Here is a 23,712-nt window from a genome sequence, read left to right as displayed (position 1 = left end):
TGATACAGCATATTTATTAGGCTTAGTAACACAAATCTGTTTAGATTAAAATTATTATTATTTTCCCCCTTCTGTCCGAGAGGGGGCTGTGCCTGGGGGGAGGGGTTGCTCCAGCCCCCCAGCACCCCTTCTTCCCTCAGCCATGTCGTGAGGCCGGAGCCTATATGTGGCATGCGCCCGGACCACTAGCCCAGCGGGCGACCCGATTAAGCAGACTCTTGAATGAAACACACAGACATTTCTTTCATTACCGACCTCAGCAAAATGTCACGACGATTGAGAAACTTTGGTACATTGTCAGGTGAGGACATCATCAGAAGGTATGAACATGGGGACTTGGAGGTGCTCAGGGCAGTTGTATTGTTGTTTTGTGTGCCACCAGGAGGCCACCTTTTGAAAAACATTTTTTTATATTACTCCTCCAGATTCTGTCCAAAAATCCCGAAAATCGTTACACTATCTCTATAGTCTTGTGTTCAAGCCGGGTCTGTCCGATATTTCATATTTCATCCTAATTGGCTAACATTGGCTTTCAAAGTTGGTAGGATTGGCCCGTTTTGAACAAAAAGCCTCAAATCATGAACGCAGCGTGCAACCTGATCTGCCCTGGTGGAGTTTTTTTTTATTTGCTGCTTTCTTTCCTTTTAGCGATTTTAGTTATTTTTGACAGGGGGCAGGGGCATTCGAACATGGGGCTAAATAAGTCCTTTTTTACAACATTTTACGGTGATTCCTTTATTTATATTTAATATAGTCCTACTAGACCGCAGGAAATTACATCACAAAAGATCACAGGATCTACTGAATGTGAAGGTAGAATAGGGCCATACTGTGTGTCGTAGGCTCAATATGTCAGTTTGTCACATTGAAATCTTTTGTGGCCAGATAAAACATTTTGGGGTCTAGGACTATAGTAAATAATAATTTTTAAAAAAAAATTGTAAAAAAAAAAAAAAAATACATAGCCTATTTAGGACCATGTTCGAATGCCCCCGCCCCCCTGTCAAAAATAGCTAAAATCTCTAAAACGAAAGAAAGCAGCAAATGAAAACCAATTAACACTCATCTTTTACTTTCTCTAATAACAACCTAAAACATGAACCTTGTTTGAAAAAAACTAAAGTTGTCCTTTAAACCCTTTACTTAGGCCTTATTGCCCCTCTCCTGTTTTTGCTTTATGCATTCTGAGCTTGTAGATCTGCAATTGTCCAAAGAAAATAATTGTTCAGGATGTTCACCCATCACGCCACAATAGGGACGCTGGGGTTGAGGTGGTTAACCCCCAACACCGACGAAGCGACCTTGCCCAAATGTGCACGGATCCGCCTGCGTGATGGCAGACTGCTGGTGCTTTGGCATGGGGGTGTCAAATCAACATATGGAATGAATTCTGTACTGGCCATATATGGAGCGTGTCTTGAGTGTACAGGGTTTGATGAGGTCAGATCAACATAATGGAACGTCAGAACAGGTCAGCTCCATATATGGAGATCTAAGGGTGGCAGCGGGGGCAGTGTCTTGAGTGTACAGGGTTTGATGAGGGCCCAGGTAGGGCCGGGCCTTAATTTCCAGGCCTGTTGAGAACTCTAGTTTTCATATATGGAGACGGTCATCTGTATGGTGGCGTGACGTGTCTCGAGGCATGTCACAAGGCGTGACCATATATGGAGGAGTGTTGTCACAAGGAGTGCCCATATATGGAGGTGTGACCGACGAACCGACTGACGGGTTTTTCAGGTTTTCATAGTAATCTGAAAAAGTAACTGTATAGTACGTGGTACCAACCAGGTATGCATTATACATGATAGTATTACATTTAACTTAATACTTAACACCAACACTGTAATGGTAATAATTCAACAAGAATTAATACTTATTGTAGGTAGAATAGAATTGCATCTTGTGAATGTCTAGACTTCTCTGCTGATGTATATTGGCTAGGTCATGTATATTGGCTAGATCAGTATCCGTTTGTATCAGATAGTTAAAAAAAAAAACACACATTGAGGGATTTTGTTTTATTTTTATTTTTAAGAGATACACGGTCCTGTATGATAAGTTGACAAAACTCAAATACAAATTCAAACGTTGCCTGTCAAAATGTTTGTATACTGTATTTACAATAAATTATGTGAATAAACTTTTTAGATCAATGTAATCCATGGAAAGAAATATAAATTCAAGTTGTCAAGACAAGACAGACAATAAAACTGAGCATGTGGTTAACATTCAGAAATGTTTAAATGCGCAAACCTGGAATAATATTCACCTTAGATAATAACATGTCTAGTGTGAACTGTACAAAACTTGACTTCTAAGAATGTACCTCATCTATTCATGCTGTGGCTGTGTAGCTGTGGCTTCTGTGATCATTCCTTTAAGAAGTCCCAGTATAAACTCCACACAATCTAAAGAACTTCATTAACTCTTCTACAACCCAACGTATTTTGGTGATGAATTGAGGCAGTGTTAGCAAGACAAGTTAACTTGAGGTGAGATGCAGTTTAAAAGGCACTAATAAAGAACAATTGCATTAAGACAGTGGATGAGATGTTGTGACACTAGATTACGTGTGTACAGTGTATGGGAGAGTAGAGTCCACTGTATAAAGAGTATTTATTAAGCATAAAGTAAGTGAGTGTAACAGACATGTAGACAGCGATTGGAGCTCATGACACAGCTGGTGTTGTAACAGAACAGCATACCTAACAAAATCAAATGAAAAATACCACTTCCTCTTGCTTCCATTGGAGTTTAAAGTTAGTTATAAACAGGACATTGGCATAATACAAATACAATTTTTAGTTTCAATTTTTTTTATTAAAACAATGAACATCCAAAGAGGACTAAAAGCGAACTAGAAGTTAGGCAACTGGAACGTTTCATTATGAACTCAAGAGTGCTCAGCATGAAATATAAAATCCAACATATAAAAGTAACAATCCAATACATCTCCTTTGTGAGGGTGGTAATCTTGCCAGTGAGGAAGCAACAGCTACACAGTCAGGTGTGCGACCGCTGTCATAAACAAAGGATGACTAGTACACATTGCTGCTGCTATTAGGGAGGGTGGAGGGGATGGGGGCATAATGTCAGAGACAGAGTACTGTACATCAGAACACAACCATTATGACCAATCCAAGTTATACTAAAATTATACTATACAAAAAATACTAGTTATTACTATGGAAATATTGGAATCGAAATACAGCCATGAGTAGTTTTAAAGGTTTATGGGGCAAATCAGCTCTACTGACATTGATAATACTACTAGAAGAATTACAGTATGCTTATGTATGCTTTTTACAATGCTGAAGCAGATTTACAATGCCATTGAGCTGTCTATCCCTGCCCACCTTTGTATAACTAAAACATTTAGGATTCCTTTATATGGCTGTCCACAAGTCCTGCAAAGGAGCAATGCACTTCACTATTCTACCACAGTGTGTCACTCTAAACATGTCCTCTTGTTTCTGGTCAGTCCAATGAGCAGATTCTAAACATGTCCTCTTGTTTCTGGTCAGTCCAATGAGCAGATTCTAAAACTTGAAATGAACAGACACTAGAAGATCAACTGAACGTCACGATGCCAAACAGACCAAGGACACCAGAAGCTGTTAAACCTTTACTCTCATTTTGTAAATATGTCATTCACTTTGGGAGGTGTGTGTTCTCTCTCATCTCCCAAAAGAGTGTTGGAGAAATTTCTCTAGTTTGTGAAAAGTAAGAGAGAGAGAGAGAGAGAGAGAGAGAGAGAGAGAGAGAGAGAGAGAGAGAGAGAGAGAGAGAGAGAGAGAGACAGAGACAGAGACAGAGACAGAGACAGAGACAGAGAGAGACAGTCAGAGACAGACAGAGACAGACAGAGAGAGACAGAGAGAGACAGAGAGACAGTGTGTGTGTGTGTGTGTGTGTGTGTGTGTGTGTGTGTGTGTGTGTGTGTGATCTTGCTGGAGCCAGTACTGTTTCAGGCTTCAGTAAGTTCAGTTACTGTACCCTTTTATACCAGTGGTTGGGTCTGCTACTCACGCAAATGTGCGTGCACAGGCATCAGTTGTGCCTTGAGTAACTCATTATTAGCTTGTATTGGTGATGGGTATGTGTGTGGGCCTACAGTAGCTGTGCATGGAGGCATGAACAAGTGGGATGGAGTGAATGTGGATCACTGTGGCTTGCCTATGAAGGTGTTCCTTTACGGCTAACAGAATAGAGAAGCCATGAAATGAAACATTCAGCTTATAGTCCTACAGAGTTTCTATTCTTCCTCTCTGCTCAGCGCTTGCCACATTACATCATCTTCATCGTTAGGAATGTGATGCACGCAACTATAACCCCAAATGATTAAAACTTTAACAATCTTAACAAATAGCAAGTATTAAAAGGCTTAAAAAGAATAAAATCTGCAATCCATCTCCTGTATGGCGATTGGCACCTGGGTCTAATTCTTGTGCTTCATGGCAAGCTGCAGAGAGGGGAGAAGAAAAAAAAGAGAGAAAGGGAGATAAGGGGGAAAGTCACAAGTTGAGTGGGGTAAAGTTGTACGATGCAGTGAGAAACCCTCCCAATATAGCAGTGGCACAACTTTAAGTAACCTCATCAGCACAATGTTAGCCAACCAGAACCAACAGTAGACTTGATTGATAACTCCACCTGGGAAAAGCTATAAAATACAGTGGTAGTTGGCAGAGTGACTAATAGAGTCATTGTACTGCCAGAGAGGAGAAATGGCTATTTTGATGTGCTTATTCCTCAGGCACTGATCGGCAACCATGGGTCCGGTTGCTTTTTATATTCAGGCAATGACTACTAGCCCCCCCCCCCCAGCATGTACATTCAGTCTTCCTTCTCCTTTGTGGATATATAAAATATAAGTCGTACATACATGTAATACAATTAAAGCATGATTATTATAGGCTGCTTCTTCTGTGGTATGAAGAACAGAGATGAAATATCCGGCTTTGACAGGTGGGGGCAGCAGAGCAGCACCGAGAACCGAAAGGTCTATGACTAGAAAACAACAACAATGTGAAGCACAGCAGATGGGATTGACTGCATGATGGCAGGCAGAGGGAGGCGACCCAAACAACGTTGCTGATGCTCCATATGATTTACCATTTTGCTATGATTCATTTAAATCAAGTGTTTTCTTAAGTCCCTCTATAATACATGTGGTGAGAGATAGAATGTTATTGTGATGATAGAAAGGCAGATCACTATCGGGTACCTGTTAGAATCTAAGAGCAGTCGATTCTCTTTTTCACTCAAAATCTAAAACATGCTAATGGTCTCGTTAAGCATTATATCAATCCTACTGGCGTGTCAGAGAGAGATGGATGGAGAAAATGTAAAAACCCCACGGAGAAGTGCTGGGAAGGAGAGAACAAATGAAGGGAACAGAAAAGAATCATCGTCTACCCAGAGTAGACCATAACACTGCTGGGAGGCTCCAAAGTCCTAACTCAGCACAGCAAGTCAGCAACTCAGCACGATTCTATTCATTAAAATAAGTCCCGGGTTGTAGCTTTCACCGCTTCTGAAATCCCGACTTTAAAGACTCCATGTTAGATTATCTGTGCATCAAAGTTAGACCTGTGATTTATCGTGCTGAATGAAGATATGTATGCCATTTTTATATGTATATGCCTAATGCCTTATATACATTAGTACATGCAATGTATATACATGCAGTGCATTATGGTAATGTATAACCTCACCTTGTGTGCAGTGACAGAAAACTGCTCAGCACTGTTCATCATGTCTGTCGTCCTCTCCTCGGCCCGACCTAAGCGCTCCCCTCGCTCGTTCAGAGCCTGACTGGCCTTCTGTACGGCACTCGTCACACTGCCTGCTGCCGAGTGCAATATGCTGTTACCTGGAGAAGAGACATAGATGGTGGGAGGCAGGTACATAGAGGAGGGGAGAAGGGAGGATATAGGAAAAAATGGAACAGAGAAAAAGGTAGAAAAGCAGGGAATTACTGATTAGGATTCCACTGGTGAATGTCTGGTAGTAAAATGTCTGTATCTCTACAAGACAAGAGTTTTTGAAATGTCTCATAGCAGGTGGCAACACTTTAATGAGTAATCTCTAACTTCTGTCTAGTGGCTATGACATGGGAAGGAAGGTGGTTAATGGGTTTTGCCTCCAAACTATTTCCCTGTGAGGGAAGATCAAATGAATGGAACTTCCATCATACCATAGTGTATATGCAACATCCACACCTATACTCTCTCAACCTACAGTATGGTCTTTGTTCTCTTGCCAATAAGTTTTCATTCAAATGTCGCTCTTTATGAAAGTCCCATCATTCCTCATAGCATATTCAAGAATGCTTTATACCCGGCTCTGTGATTTCTCTCCATGTTCCTAGAGATGGTAATTATACAACGAGAGGGCATGAGACCTATGGCTGTGTGTGGGTGCCACTGAAGACTCTGTAGAAATGAGGGTGAGAACTACATCTTCTTTGGCTAGCCCTGGCAACCCTGCAGGTGTTTCCTCTGACGCACAATTAATCTACACTTTGGGCTGCCATTAAGCACCACGCAAACAATTGAACCAGAAGCTGCATTTTTTTCCCCCAGACGTTTTCTCTTTGTTGCCGTTACCCTGGCTATTTCCCAGTGTGGTATAATTCATCATTTTATGTAGATATACAAGGGCGGTGTGCCACTTGGTGAAAACATCAGTACGTTTGAAGTTGCGTTCTGTTGTCGATATGAATTACTGGCTTTTGGTTGCCCAGAAATACAATGGGGACTTTCAGTTTCCTGTGCCAAGTTTCTGAACAAACCATTATTCACTGAAATAACGGACTGGTACCACAGAGCACAAACGGTGACAAAGGCACAAAACCAAAACAGAGAACTGGGTGAACAATATATGGCTCTTCAGAGTGAAAGTAGGCATAGTGGTGAGTGTAATACTACTGAATTAATTAGCATGATTATGCAATCATAAAACCCCAGAATCATCACTGATTATATTTGAAGCCAGGGCAATAATAGAACATACTGTAAAGTTCAGAACGAAAGAACGAAAATACATCGCATGGATGCACCTGGGACGTATCCTCACTCCTCAGTGATGTGTTTCGGGTCTCGCGAACATCATACCCCTCACTCGGGTGACCCAACCGGAGTGATCAAGTCCTGACTTACATCCCAGTAGCTACCCTCGATCAGACCCACTAGGGAAAGATCCACACAATCCGTTGGAACCACACCGGAACTACTCTGCCGGGACTGGGAGGCACAATTCTGGAATGTGGAGGGACTAGGCTCTGTGGATTGACTCCTGTCCGGGCCCCTCCTACGTCTCACCAGGTCCACTCCTGCTCTCACCAGGAGTACAGCCAGGACCTGTGCGTTGCACCAGAATCCCACCACCAGACACTTCAGACATGAGTGGTGGATTCTTGAGCAGCAATGGTTCTGCAGGCTCCACCTGGGCAACGGTGGTACTGCAGGCTCCACTTGCGACTCGAATGGCCCTCCTAAAAGCCTCACCGAAGGTTTTTTGGGCTTCCTCCTCAAGGAGGATGCAGGCTGGGGCTCAGTTATTATGTTATATGCTCTCAGTTATTACCAGGCAGCCACAAATTAGTGACAAACTTCCACAAATCAAAAATGTATTACTATCTATCATTGTCTCCACTTTAGAAAGTGAAATTGAAAAACCACCACAGATACCCGCTGGGAAGTTAAGACAGATTTGAAATCGTATTTCTTGTAGACTCAACAGTATATCTTGGAGATAAATGAGTTTGAGCAGAAGGGATAGACAGAGTACAGGCTAGAAAACACACTGTATTAGGACATGGCTGGCCATGTTCTGCTTCCTCCCACAGGAGACCTCCAGTATCGTGAGTCCATGTCCTGTGGAATCAAGGTGGGTCAGCTGACTAACAGATAATTGGGACAGCATCGTTGCAGTGGGCTATATGACAGCCCAAAAGCAGACGGAAAGGACAGCTGGTGTTCCCTCTAAAGAAGTTAACTTGGTAAAAGTCAAAGCAATCTGTGAAGATATACACAGCTTACACACAGCTGAAGTATTGCACTCACACACTTGTGGGGTAGTGAGGGTCTGCACACACACACAGGCTTTCTACAGCAGATTTCCCAGGGAGACTAAATCGACCACAATTACCCTGTCCCCTGCAGACAGTGTTTCGATTGCTGTGACTCTCTCTCTCTCTCACACACACACACACACACACACACACACACACACACACACACACACACACACACACACACACACACACACACACACACACACACACACACACACACACACACACACACACACACACACACACACACACACACACACACACTCTACAGCAAATTTCCCAGGGAGACTAAATCGACCACAATTACCCATGAGAAGTAAAGTCTTTCTTTCTGTATCCTTATCGGCAGTAGGGGACCACATCAACATGCAAACACATTTTCATTTGTTGAAGTTTTGGATGATAGGATATGCCTTATACCTGCAGTGTTTCCATTTCATTTGGACAAAACTAAAACTACTTTGAGCACACGATACTAGACATTAGACTAACTTGGTCAGTATTCTTCTAACAAAAACACTAATATTGATTGCAGGGTATAATTTATGTATAGGTTGTATTGTAGGGGTGTAAATCTACGGCTTCCCAATTGTGATCATTTGTATTACTCATGTTTCACACTGTACTGTACATACCGCATGAAGTCTCTGTACTATACTGTATGCTTATTTGAACTCTATGGGCCAGCACAAAGTATGTTTAATGTTGTGCAAGAAGAAAATGTACTTGTGCCTGTCAGGCAGGTAGCAGAAAGCAATTGCAGGAGGCTTTTGACCATCCAAATCTTGTCTAAATCCCAGCACAGGGTGCATCATACAGAGATGTGTCTATCACAATGCACATTCACTCTACTTGCAATCAAAATTCATCTGCATTTACAAGGCATGTATTTCTGAGTGAATCAGGGTTGTACAAAAACTATTGCCCAGAGTATCTAATCGGAAGTTCAGGAAGTACAGAGCTACAGGAAGTTCCAGTAGGCTGGACAACATGTAGCGCTGTACTTCCTGTGTTTCTGGTTATACTTTCAGCACAGTAGTTCTTTTCCAGATCAAACTGGGAATGGGGTTAACACATAATGTTGTTTCACAGGAAGAAGACACGATTATTAAGTGGGTGCACAAGATGACTAGGTATGTGGTCTAAAAGGGTTAAAATGGCCTTTTTCATTTAATCTTGAATTTAAAGGCTCTAACACCCCCCTTCCAGGAGGAATATGGGTAGACCTTTTCACCTTCAGACAGTTCATCGCTCTTAATCCTCTCTTCCTCAGAGAATAATACTCCCATCATCCTACCCCTCTCCACTCCAAAAAACAGCTCCTCTTCTTTATCTATCCACTGTTCCTTCTCTCAAAGTGATTTTCCTATCGATTCTCCGAAATCGGTCATTTGAGCTTAAGCGTGGGCTCCACTGTTGGTGAATAATAATTACTGACATGATCTGAAGAGCCTATGAGACGACGAATGAAGCCATGTGTAGGAGTAGATTAGAACAAGATGACGGTGACAATTACACTATTTAAAACTTGTGTTTTCTTATGCTTTGAAAGTGGGAGTTGATGTTCATTCACTACACACTTTGTGACAAGAATAAAACTAACTTGTTATATGAGCAAAAATTCCATTACCTTGTTTACAGTAGGTAGATGTTCCTTCATTCTTTGTTAGCCGGGTGTTCATATTTGTTATTTCCTAAAATGGCACATTTACAGTAGACTACACTGATGAATATAATGAACTAGGGCCTTACCCGTTCTAGTATATGAACAGGACATTATGTACAGTGATGAATATAATGAACTATGGCCTTACCCGTTCTAGTATATGAACAGGACATTATGTACAGTGTGGGTAATGTGATATAATAGATCACATTGATTGGGAGGGAATTGTTAACGGATGATGTTGGGAAGTTGGGTTGAACTTGGGCACTAAATGGGGTGCATTAATGTTATTAGATAGATAGATAGATAGATAGATAGATAGATAGATAGATAGATAGATAGATAGATAGATAGATAGATAGATAGATAGATAGATAGATAGATAGATAGATAGATATGCGAGAAGATGGCAGGTTTGTGTCGAAAATGAAGTAAATTAAAATAGTGGAAGCAAATGGTGCCTGCAAGCAGTGGACATTGAGGCTGGAGGACAGGGCCGTGCGGCGCTAGGTTCCTTGAGGCTGTCCATGCGCCGTGGCGTTGTGAGATGGGCCCCAAAGTGAGCAGCAGTCTTGCTCTGTGCTAAGGAAGGGCTTAGACAGCTTCCACAGCTTTTCTTAAATTTAGAATACTGTAGATATGAATATGATAGAGGCTTTGTTAGACCCCCTGTGGCTGAGGCCTGTCCTACATCCATGACACGCCTGTTTCAACAATGCAGTAGGACCTTTACACCCCATGATATCAATATAATCAGGGAGGGTCCATTAAACAATTGCTTAATGGCTTTTGGCACAACACATTCTGAAATAAGGAATTATGAGCAATCAACAAACAGGATCAGGAAGGAAAAAGGTCATTTAAAACCCACCCTCTCCTTGTCTACTTGTTATCTCAGAATCATGTAACATGAGATGATGTCTGAAAATTCATATTCACTCTTATGGCACATTGGACTATGACAGACATACAATACAAGCACAAAGAAAAAAGAAACTTCAGAACGTGCATGCATTCAGCTATACAGTATATCCTGTTTATAATAAAGACGAGAAGTGTGCAGACAAGAAGTAAAGTATGCTGGATGCTTGACAGAGTGCCATACAGATTTCCATTCTGGCAAAGTTAATTACTATTACATTGTGTGCCAGAATAGTGCTCCAGGCAACCTCTGTGTGGTTGTTTGAAGGGAAAGAGTTAAACACACTTCATATTAAATATCTGCATTTTAGCACATTCCATCAGAGTCGTCAGTTTGACCAGATATGGCCGTAGGGCTTGATTGTGTTATGCTTCTTTTAAGAGCTGACAGTATTATCTCAAACGCTTTCCACATCTGGTATGAGACATTGCACATTTATACTGTATGTCGGGCGACCTACACATCTAAAGGGCAACTGGTCTACTCTAAGCTGGCGTACTGAAATTATAATGAGAACATAAATATTCCTTATGTATGAATGAATGAATGAATTTGCACAGTGGGTGACTTTTATAAGTAAGTGGCGTGCACTTTTATATCACACAGTATCAGGTACAATCAGTTCATGGTAACCAATTTATCTCAATTATGTAATTGTTTTAGTGAATAAAATGATATTTTGTCCAATCGGTATGGTAATGTATTTCCTACAGTATGTCTACAAAGTAGGTTGGACACAATAAGAATTCACCCCAGAGCAAGCAAGCAGGCTCTATTAGTTCAGTCATACATTTTTTTTTATTTGAGCAATTGCACTGGAGACCAGGGTTCAAATCTGGACGGACACACACACACACACACACACACACACACGCACGCACGCACCACGCACGCACGCACGCACGCACGCACGCACGCACGCACGCACGCACGCACGCACACACTTTTGAGCATCCCTCAAAATAACTGAGTACTGACATAACATAGAAATTTCACTCCCTCAAATTAAATGAAAATGTGTACATGGTCTCACTTATTGACATACCACCTGTTAGTTAGGGAGACATTATTGTCAGTGGAGTTCAAGGAGCTTTGTTCATTTCTCCTGTCTTACCTTGTCTTCGTAGATGACTGTGGCCGGCAACCAACCCTTTCCTCATTCTGTTCATAAAGACTTTACAACGGAAAACAACCGAGTCTATGTCTGGATCTTCTGTGGTGAGAACACATCAACAGATCAACAATCTCCGTCTCAACGGAGACATAAACCCAGACACAAACCCAAAATAGGTTACCACTTTTTTAATGTCACTTTATTAGTTAACTTCAATCAATTTAATAAACTATATTTATCCCAATTAGTTTCCAAATGACAACAGTTAACCAGTGTTGATTCAGTTGTCAATAACAGTGGTTGATTATTGTGTTTTTACGGTGTCAAATCACAATTTGACAAAACAAAGGATATTTTAAGTTCAGTAAAGTTCAGTAAGTTCAGTACATGGTTAATGATGTTATTGGAATCAAACGTTAGTGAAATGAGCCAAATCTGATAAGACTTTCTTCCAACTTAACTCAATCAGTCTGTCTGTTTTCACTGGACAATCCAGCCTGGTTCTAGCACCTTCCCCTAGGGACTACAGTGCTCTTGATAACACAAATGTTTCCCTACATATTTCTCCTCTACCATGTTCCCCTCCCCTATTAATGCAGGACTATCAAAAATGATAGTCCTGCCAACTCTTTAGATTTCTTTCACAATTCCAGTCACGTACAATTTTCAGTGAGGCAGAAAGGCTCAGGGGAGCTGCTGGGAATGAGGGTGAAGCAGTGCGGCCGGCGCCCCGCGTCTGCACTGATAACAAGGCAATTACACAATTAGTCCAGCAATACTGCTTTTATTTCTGGGCCAATTACACGGTCCATCAAAGATCAAAAAACATGTGCAGGTATCTACCCCATGCTAATCTCTCTTCTTGGCCTTATGGGTTTGCTGAAATTCTTTGGGACTTTACTGCGAGTTGAGAATGTATGTCAATATAATAAGGAAAATAAAACAGCAGGAACAAAGCATGGCAGCTGTAATATCCCATCTAGAATGAATAGGAATTGTTTACTGTATGTAAAGAAAAAATATAATTCTGAAGAAAAGAATATTAAGGTGCAGCCCTACCTGGGCCCTCATCAAACCCTGTACACTCAAAACAAGACGGATGCGTGTACGCTTTTCGCCCTCAGGGCGTCTTACTGGTAATTAGCCTTCATACTGTATAATCAGAAGGATATCTTCTAGTGGCCTGTAATAAGAGTATCTAAATCTGACGTCATAAACGGATTGATCATGAAGATTATTTTCCCATTCAAAACTCCCATATACTTTTAATAAATCACGTAATAAGAAAACTGTCTCCGGGCGTTATGTCGGGGAGGTGGCTCTGTATCTTTTATGATATTTATTTATATTTGATTATGTATGTGTACCACAGGTCGCATTTACTATGAAATCGTGCATTTCCCGTCAAGTCAGTCAGTCACACCCAGGCATGACCATATATGGTCATGAGTCGTCGTCATCAGGGATGGAGATCCCTAATGTAATCAATATTAAGCCCATATATGAGGATCCCTGATTTCATCAATATTGGCCAGCAACTCTACATCTGGCCTCAAACCCTTAGATCTCCATATATGGAGCTGACCTGTTACATATGCTACTCCCGGCAGTTAAAGAAACTTTGTCATGCCAATCCGTTATATCTCCAGCACAAGCTCATTAACTTGTTAACTCATCCCATACTGTTGCAAACAATGGCAAAGTGACAAGACATGTCTGTTTACATGGCCAACAGTAGGGAGATGGTATTGACCGGCAATCTTCAGTGGAATAGATAATTGCCTGTCAAGATGATCCAGTGGAGAGGTAGCAGAGAGGTTCAAGTTCCACCTCTGTGGCAAATCCTAATAAGGAAGAATGTCAACCATAACTTAGTATACATTATATTTACATCAATACGGCCTCTACTCTGTGTGTATATAAGAGACTGAATAGTCTTGGGCAGGCCTAGAACAAGCCTAGGACTTGAAGTAATAACCACAATGTCATATTAAAACAGTCCAGCCTATTGATTCCATTCAATAATTGAAGCCATGATGGACAGGTTCCATTTGGATGAAAAATAATTAAAATGTCCAATTTATTAACACTTCCAGTGCGCCGGAATTTTTCTCTGAAAAGCCCCCTTCCATTACCCCCCAAAACCTGGAGACATAATCTTCCGTACCATCTCATCTCTCTTTGGAAGCATGTATATTCCAAACGAGATACTTGATTAGGTCAGAAATGAGGACAGAACATTGCCGTTTTGATCAAAACCACGGAGAGCGATGTAGATTTAGAGAGAAGAGACAGTTTAGTCGGGCCATAAACAAGGAAGTGAATAGCTGTGCGAATTCGCGAAACATGTCTAGGAGCGCTGAAGAAGGCATGGTCAAGCAAAAAAAAAAGGATTTTAGCGATCCAGTTTTATATCATTAATAAAGACCTTAAGACGTCCCCAGACGTCATGGGCCTCCTACGGTAGAAATTCTAAAGACGTGTGGGGACGTGTTGGGCACAAAAAGTGTTAACTGTAATGCCTAAATTCTACTCTGTCCTACAAGAGTGTTCCATGTTGATCAAATATAGTGAATAGCTCACAATGCACTGGGATACAACTATTTTCGACATGGATGGAATAGCGTTGTACACTTAAGTATAAATCAGGCTTAACCGGTTCCTGTATTTCTGGGGAGTTCCACCAATTTTGTCGTCTGTAGAAGGTGACCCCCACAGTTATGGTCCCACACCTGAGCAGCGTCATAATATTTGTTTTGCACTGGTGTGAGACTTAAACTGAAGTGGACAGAGATTGGCTGCAATCTGGCACGGTCTCTGCTCCTCCTGTCTCAGTGTGGTCGGTCTGTCTGTCACCCACAGTGTCTTAACACACTCAGCTCCCTCTCCCTATAGGCGCTTTGACAATTATTACATGATCGCAATCATTTGAGCTAATCGTAATGGTTAGAAACGTTTCCAGTGAAAGCCCTACCCAGGGTTCCTACACATTTAGAAACGTTTCCAGTGAAAGCCCTACCCAGGGTTCCTACACAACGTTTCCAGTGAAAGCCCTACCCAGGGTTCCTACACAACGTTTCCAGTGAAAGCCCTACCCAGGGTTCCTACACAACGTTTCCAGTGAAAGCCCTACCCAGGGTTCCTACACAACGTTTCCAGTGAAAGCCCTACCCAGGGTTCCTACACATTAGAAACGTTTCCAGTGAAAGCCCTACCCAGGGTTCCTACACATTAGAAACGTTTCCAGTGAAAGCCCTACCCAGGGTTCCTACACGTTTCCAGTGAAAGCCCTACCCAGGGTTCCTACACGTTTCCAGTGAAAGCCCTACCCAGGGTTCCTACACGTTTCCAGTGAAAGCCCTACCCAGGGTTCCTACACGTTTCCAGTGAAAGCCCTACCCAGGGTTCCTACACGTTTCCAGTGAAAGCCCTACCCAGGGTTCCTACATGTTTCCAGTGAAAGCCCTACCCAGGGTTCCTACACGTTTCCAGTGAAAGCCCTACCCAGGGTTCCTACACGTTTCCAGTGAAAGCCCTACCCAGGGTTCCTACACAACGTTTCCAGTGAAAGCACTAGCCAGGGTTCCTACACGTTTCCAGTGAAAGCCCTACCCAGGGTTCCTACACAGTGAAAGCCCTACCCAGGGTTCCTACACAGTGAAAGCCCTACCCAGGGTTCCTACACAGTGAAAGCCCTACCCAGGGTTCCTACACAGTGAAAGCCCTACCCAGGGTTCCTACACAGTGAAAGCCCTACCCAGGGTTCCTACACAGTGAAAGCCCTAACCAGGGTTCCTACACAGTGAAAGCCCTACCCAGGGTTCCTACACATTAGAAACGTTTCCAGTGAAAGCCCTACCCAGGGTTCCTACACAGTGAAAGCCCTACCCAGGGTTCCTACACAGTGAAAGCCCTACCCAGGGTTCCTACACATTTGGAATTTCAAAATTCCATACTTTTTCCAGACTCTAATTTCAGGCCCATGGGTCGGGCCGCCCTGGGAGTACGGACACCGCAGGCACCTAATTGGCTATTCATACTACACTTTAGGTGATAAGGTGACCACCGAAACAGTGGTTAGTAAAAACAGAGAGAAGTGCTGGTGTGAGTGGCTTATCACCACAGCGTGACGTCATGTAGTTTTCGGTGGTCACCTTATCACCTAAAACTGGAGTCTGAATACTCCTTAAGGCGACAGCACAAGCTGGAATCACCAACCAGGCAGGGACCAAAGGCCTCCCCCGAGAGTCCCCTGCCCGGGAAAACAGAACAGCATTTCTTTCCATGAAATTCCATACTTTTCCATACTTGCGTAGGAACCCTGCCTACGGCTCTCACACACACAACCGGGTCTATATGTATACGCAGATCCATAACCCTAACCCACAATGGCTTGCATCTGCATACATAATGGCAAGTCTTTTACATCCAATGCATACAATAGCTTTGGGCACATGCACAGGTTGGACTAAATACTGCCACAACTCAGGAAACAACGTGGGAAACATCATTTATATAAAATCTTCCGTGCATCTTATACAACACACATCAGAGAACGGCCCATTACCTTCTTAAATTGCCTGCAGCCATACAGAATGATGGGCGGCAGAAGAACCTGAGACCTGTAACCTATTACGTCTAAGTCCTCCGAGTCTATAATAGGGAGATTGTGAGGCACACACACACACACACACACACACACACACACACACACACACACACACACACACACACACACACACACACACACACACACACACACACACACACACACACACACACACACACACACACACACACACACACACACACACACACACACACACACACACACACACACACACACACACACACACACACACACACACACAACTTGGAATTCGTCAGTGTGAATGAGGTAAATAAGGAACATGGTTTGCAGAGTGGGAGGGAGGTCAGGGTGATGTCAGGGTGAGCTTCAACATCCATAAGCAAACGAAGCATTCTGCACGCACGCGCGCACACACACACACACAGCTTGCAGCAAGAAATAAATTGGAACAGATACAATTTTACTCCATGTAGTGTCCCTTATCTTGTAAAAAGCACAATATTTTAAACGGCATATCTGGATTTATCAAACAGCCCCGGGGGGGCTTCTTCAAAAATACGTTATTGATCCACCGAACAGCATCTCACTGGATGTGAGATAGACATATAATGAATGCAATCTTTTCTACACTGACTTCAAACAAACATGATTGAATCCTACCCTATCTGATCCATTTGGCTTTAGTTTGCTTCCAACAAAGTGGAGGAAGTTGACAGTGTGTACCAAGTTCATTATAGTTTTGCATTTTTCTTTTCTATTTACTTTTGACTTTGATCCGTTTTCAATGCAGGTTTGCTAGGATAGTTTGAAATATATATAGGCTTAGTTTTAGTTCAGTTCATTGGTTTTAGTGTTAAATTGAGGTTTTGTTTTATTGTAATATGGATTAGTCAGGGACAGTATTGAACAGAGTCAGTTAACACATCGGATGCTGCCAGCATCTTTCACCAGCATCTTTCACACTAAGCAAGTGCCAGCAGATATGGCAGATTTTACTCGGAATGGTCACGCTAAAGTCTCTCTAGAAGCGTTAATATTCCAAACGAGACAGACCGATACTGTTGAATTGAAAGCAAGCACAGGTTCCGACTCACACTACACTTATGAAAGATGTTATGCACTATTTGCAATTGGAAAAGATAAAGTTTGAATTGAGAGGGAGTGAAGATAGATTTTACCAGACATGGCAACCCTTCATTGACTATTTCAATAGGTGCACGCTAACCCCTCCTACACAATAGATAACATAATCGAAAATTGGAAAGGAAAGAAAAAAAAGGAACAGAGTGTTTTTTCTTTATTTTGTTTTTTCTGTAATTCAGTTGATTTACAACAACGTGTTGGGAAAGTTTGAGAGCAAGAGTGTCTGTCCTGTTGTCTTTGTTTGTCTGTTCACATTTGTCACTGTTTAAATGTTTTTTCTTGTTAATCACATTTATACACCTATTTTATTATGTATTGTATTTGGAACATTTACACTACCTGTCATTATTGTTTTCATTTTATATCGCTTAATTACTCATTATCATTGTCAAAAATATTCTGAAGTTATGTCATATACAAAATGCCTAATAAAAACAGTATTCCAAACGAGAGGCATCCTTAAGTCAGACAGAATATTGCCCATCTGGTCAAAACCATGGAGAGTTCCCTAGATTAGAAGATACGAGCGATTATTTTGGAGCCGCAAACAAGGAAGTGAACGGCAGTGCGCATGCGCGAATCAGCAAGGAGTACTGTTGCAGAAGGAGGCCAACCACAAAAAAATAATTTGATTTTTAGTTTTATATCAATAAAAAAAGACCTAAAGGATTTACACGTCTTTACATACATACATGTATGTATGTACTTTACGTACATACATACATACATGTATGTATGTATGTATGTATGTATGTATGTATGTATGTATACATACATACATACATACATACATACATGTATGTATGTATGTATGTATACATACATACATACATACATGTATGTATGTATGTATGTATGTACGTACTTTACGTACATACACGTCCAAGGCACACCGCGGTTTTTATATAAAAGACGTGTATACACGTCCAAGCCCAAAATTGTGTTAAATAGCAAACAGAATATCTACAAGCTACTACTTTTAAAGTTTTTTCACAAAAATACTTAGTTCTTTTGAAAATACACAAAACTAATGCCTAGTTTTTAATTTAACTAAAATGTTTTTCTAATTTCAGTTTTAGATTTGTTGCAATGTTTTAGTTAACTATAATAACCCTGGTGTGTAAAATTCCAAAAATTTACACTGTGGATTGTATTGTGTAAATGCACACATATTTTAAAGTCCTGGAAGTGTTCTTCCCCCACAGACACTATAGAGCAGCAACAGGCAGCCCGCTAATATAATATCTGACTGAGAAGATATTTAGTAAATAATTTACAATATCTTATTGACAGTTCCACATAATATAGTAGGCTGTAATGTCCAAATACAGACTCTACCCTATCTAAAGAATGCTTATTATGCTTTCATCCATGTTGAGAGTGAATGATTGGCACATACAATCATGAATTAGACAGCAGGACACAAAATGATTACACACGCATTCCTATTTGCACCTGTAACATTTGATTATATAAATAGTTTATCAGTATGCAATATACCACACAGATCTTTATTTATCAACTGTTATAGCAGTATGGTAAGGTTATTATTATTATTGTGTCGAAGGCAGTCTATCACAAGTTCCAGTTCTTAAATTAGCCATTGATTATATTCAGACCCACCATCTAATGGCTTAGAAAATAACTGTCCTGATGTCAAGCTCACTTGCAAACCCCTGCAATAGCGTCTGCTGGGTATGTCTACACACAGTAATGCTTTCGATTTCTGTTGGCATTTCAAACTATATTCATTCTCACTATTTTACAGTCTGTTGACAGCTTGGGCAACCAAATGCATGAAGTACTAACATCATGACAGACCAACGAAGAAATACAAAACAACTGCACAGTAAATTCCTCAGTGTTAATTTAACTCAATGGACAAAATAAATACAAATGGACCCTTATGGGTTTATACTGAGGATTTTACAGTGTAGGTTCACTGACGAGGTGAATTGGGATTTGAATCTGGAAAGAGTGGAAGGGTGTGTACCATGCTAGCGTGTATTTTCCAGTTAATTGTTTTTCCTGATTCTCTGCATTTCTGTGGCTTGATGCCTCGAACACCCCATCTGGTCCCCCCTGTATGAGTCGGATATAGAGATTCTGTGTACAGAGGGGTGGGGTTGAGTAGAGTTTCCAAAAATAAATCCATAAATAATACAGAAGCCTCAGTGTTGCTCAAAGATGAGCCCAGCGGGTAAACAGATCGATAGCTGATTAAGCCCTACACCTCTGGGGTAGCACACACATGCACAGGAAATGACCACTTGTGCACTCACATGTGTGAGTATAATCAGTTTGAAATTAGTTTTGTGTTTAGAGGAGTCATACATTCATGCTTCTTTCAGGGATAAGGGGTTATCCACAATGGACTGATTTTCACAGCCTTACAGTATTAATATCTGGATTAAATAATAATGATAGACTTCCTGTTGCATTGAAGGACGTCTGGCAGCCACATGGTCCACATACAGTGTAGTGTGAAACATATCTAATAATAATAATAATAAAAGTATCTAGAAAAAACTATGTATTGGTACTAGTGAACTGGGAATGCTGCAAAAAAAAGTCCATTTGTGCCTTGGGGTCCAATCTGGCAAATATTAATAATAAATCTCAAAGGAACACAACAGATGCAGATTATGACACTGATACTAAACAATGTTGTACATGCTAGTAATATGCTGGTCAGGTCTGACATACACCCACACCTGCCATCTTTTGCTATTCAACCATGTGCATATTATAAATATCATAGATATAGTCGGAAAACATGGAAAACAATGCTAAGTTAGCCACAGATAAGAGGTCCTTTTAAAACGAATTCCATGGATATGAGGTCCTTTTAACACTTTTCATGATCTCCCTTTACAATATCCAGATGGGTAAGTTTAGCATTGCAGAGCTAATGTGAGGTTTGAGTACACAGTAAAATCTTCAGTGTTCATTTTACACTCTCAGGGATAATGAACAGAGGATTGTACTGTGCAGTGTGTGATGGTAAGTGTAGTGAGTATCTTTTACCTCCGAGCAGTTTGGACTGACAGTTGACAAACTCTGGTATCTTGGCAGAGCTATAGCGCTGGCAGGTGTGATGGAGGATCTGAATAAAGGTGCACTTCTCTCCCGCTGAACTAGCATTCCACTGGTCGTGGCCATTATCAAACATCAGGTCAAACTCTGGACAGTCCTTGGGGAGAGAGGAATATTGTGTGCATTGGGGGGGGGAGAGAGATAGAAATTTAGAATGACGTGAAAATATCAGCTATAGCTACAGATATCAAACTTGAAAAACCAAAATCAATTGTATTGTGACTTGAGTTCTGCATGCCGTCTTCTATTTAACCTGTACATGGTTAAGAGGGTTAGAAGTCACTGACTTACTCTGTTGGGGTCAATGCCGTTGACCTGCCGTAGCTGGTCAATGGTCCACTGTGACCTCTTGGCGAAAGCAGAGGAGCCTGGAAATTGCTTCACCTTGGTGATGGATACACAAGACGGCTTCTTATTCGTCACTGAAGAGACAAAAAAATAATAGCAATCAATGTAAAATAACAATGTCATGCATTACATAGCCTTTTCAAACCAACAACCAATTTCAGTGGAAACAGGTTCTGTGGATATTGGAAGTCATGCGTTTCTGATATTTTGAGCAGGATAATCCTTTCGATGTATTTCAGGGTAGAAGTTGTGTAAGCTTTAGAGTCAACAAGAATGGCAAGATTGACAGGCTTCCTTTCACACATCTGTTGATGACAGAAACAAAAGAACGCATTAAAAATTTATGTTTGCCTGTAGCCGCCAATAACAACAGAAGCTTAGCGTAACATTTCCTAAGAGACACAGTCTAATCATAAGCAGACCGGCCAGTGACCAGGGCTTTGACTTTCTTATATCTTTCCTGTCAGAATGTGTAAACTAAATTGATATGAAAAGGGAGTATGTTTTTGTTTTCGAGTTACAACATTATGCAGTGGTGTGCTGAACTGTGTTTTTTAGGAAAAAATGAAAAGTTGCCTTTATTGTTCTTGTCAAAATATAGATTGCTGCGTTTCTTTTGTTTGTTTTTTCACATTGTGCCAGACAACTGGAAAGAAATTAGACTTTGTTCTTCATGATAAAACTGATGTAATGCTTCCATGACGCAGTTGTTTAAATATAAGGGGTATCAAAATTCAAAGTTATTCCCTGTCTAAAAGGAGTGTGGTCAGAGACAGAAAACATTTCTGTATTATTATGTATTATGCTCCGACTTGCCTAAAAAGAACAAATCGGTGTATATAGTAAAAAAAATAATTAAACTAGTGGAGTATGCTCAGTTCCAGCAAGTATTCCGTCAAACCCGGTAATGGCCCACAGCTAAACACCACTATGCACTTCCTAAACCATCATGACATCATCACTATGTCCTGAGCTGGCCTCAAGATTGCTACATACTGTAAACGTTCATTCCTTTCCATGGAAGAATTTATTAGCTAACTTTTCCCATGCCGATGTCAACGTAACTTGATTACAGTTCACCGTAGGCCCAGAGGCCATTTGTCCGAACCACTAGCCTATGTGCATGCAAGTGGCTGGACAGTAACTCTGTGTCCTTTGGAAGGGCATTGTGCTGCACCTTCTGTGTTGTTTTCACAGGCCCTGACATTTGGCCCTAGCTTCCCACATCTGCTGTTGTGTCATCTCAGATGGATGGAACCTGTTTGGGTCAGTGTGGCTGTCTAACTATGCCTCTCATCCCTACACAAATACAGCCATCTGGAGGTTTGTTATCTTCTGTTAATTTCGAAGGACCAGGAGGACCACACCTTTCCCCGGCCATCTTTTTAGTTTTTCATCAGTATGGCCAGTTCGCAGGCTGGATGTTGCAATAAGATGATGTATTCCGCTAGCAGAGTCCTTGTAGAGGAGCGTATGTCTGGATTGTTTTGAATATCCCTTTGGACAGCTGTAACTTATAACGGAGGTACTGACTTGTGGTCCCTGTGTAGTACAGGCAAACAGATGGACAGGTAGACAGACAGGCATGTTGTTCTGTTCTCCTTCGTTCTGTTCTTGTGAAATTACTGTTATTTGACCAGACAGCTAGAGCCATGAAAAACTGATGAGGCCAGTGATCAGATATATCTCAGGTCACACGGGGGAGTAATGAGACTTCTACAGTCCAGACTCCAGAACATTTAATAAAGGGAAGAAAGCTGGATGTAATGAAGCCGAGTTAAAGGGTGGACGTCTGGAAACAAAGGTCAACCAATTCCCAGCAGGAATTACACCCCCCCTCCCCCCCCCCCCAATCCTGACATACTGTACAGTAAATGGCACACCACACTGTATAGACTGCAGAGCCATTTTCACCCCAAAACGTTTAACCAGAAAAGTCATCGTACTGCAGCAATTGATAAATGGGGTAACTATTGCTAGAAAGAAGAGGGATGAAGGAGAGGTGGATTCAGTCACAATGGTGAGAGCAGAGAGGGCAGATCATGTTATAATTGCAATCATGTATTAAATGAAAAATGTGACCAGCGGCAGCCTGTCGATCGAGGATGAGGAGTCTGAAACATGTGTGGCAGAAAGATGGGGACACCATTGCCGCTGAATGCACACAGGAGTCACACATGGAGAGAATCCATTTGAGTAGGTGGTATGGAACCTACTTGATGATGTAGGACACAATTATTCAATATATAAGAGTGGAGAAAATAATGTAAAAATCATGTGTGAAATGTCAAGTCATGTTTAAGTTCACTTCTAGAACTTAAGCCAGCTTTGAATGACAGAGTTATCATTTGCATATTCAATGGCAAACCTAAGGCTGTTTTGAAAATCTTCTTTCCAAACAATTGGAATGAAAGCAGGCTTAGAGTATACTATAAGTTGTAGAATTATGTTAGACATCATAGGAATCATTGTGCAAGACCTTGTCATCACTGGGCCAGATTGCTGAATTATCAACAAACTTTGCAATGGGGTCTAACAGCCAGACACTTTGGAGGCTCTTGACACCAACCTGTGACACCTGTCAGAGTTGCTCCAGCTTTTATTAAGCAATTATTGAACGTCAACAGAGGCTGGCTGTATTGTAAAAGTAAACACTGTGACGTTTATTTCAATTATATATGGACACTTCACCCCAAAAGGCAGTTGATACAAATAATGAAGAAATGTATTGTGTTGTGATCGAGCACCATGAAAT

At 41.3% G+C, this 23,712-nt stretch overlaps 1 protein-coding gene across 1 annotated transcript in view; it reads right to left on the bottom strand.

The window, feature by feature from the left end:
* Positions 1–2,003: 2,003 nt before the first annotated feature.
* The window catches only part of stxbp6 (syntaxin binding protein 6 (amisyn)), a 70,596-nt gene continuing 48,887 nt past the window's right edge, over positions 2,004–23,712 (bottom strand). The window contains exons 3-6 of the mRNA XM_079528540.1: positions 20,901–21,031; positions 20,541–20,706; positions 5,715–5,872; positions 2,004–4,462 (exon numbers count right to left, since the gene is read on the bottom strand). Coding sequence (XP_079384666.1) covers positions 4,439–4,462; positions 5,715–5,872; positions 20,541–20,706; positions 20,901–21,031 — 479 coding nt within the window. The 3' untranslated portion in view covers positions 2,004–4,438. The remainder of the gene's footprint in view (positions 4,463–5,714; positions 5,873–20,540; positions 20,707–20,900; positions 21,032–23,712) is intronic.

This window comes from Electrona antarctica (genome assembly GCF_951216825.1).
Source record: "Electrona antarctica genome assembly, chromosome: 18".
In the NCBI taxonomy this organism is placed as follows: Eukaryota; Metazoa; Chordata; class Actinopteri; order Myctophiformes; family Myctophidae; genus Electrona; species Electrona antarctica.
The sequence above is the reverse complement of the archived record's forward strand: the minus strand, read 5'-3'. Positions and strand labels throughout refer to the sequence as shown.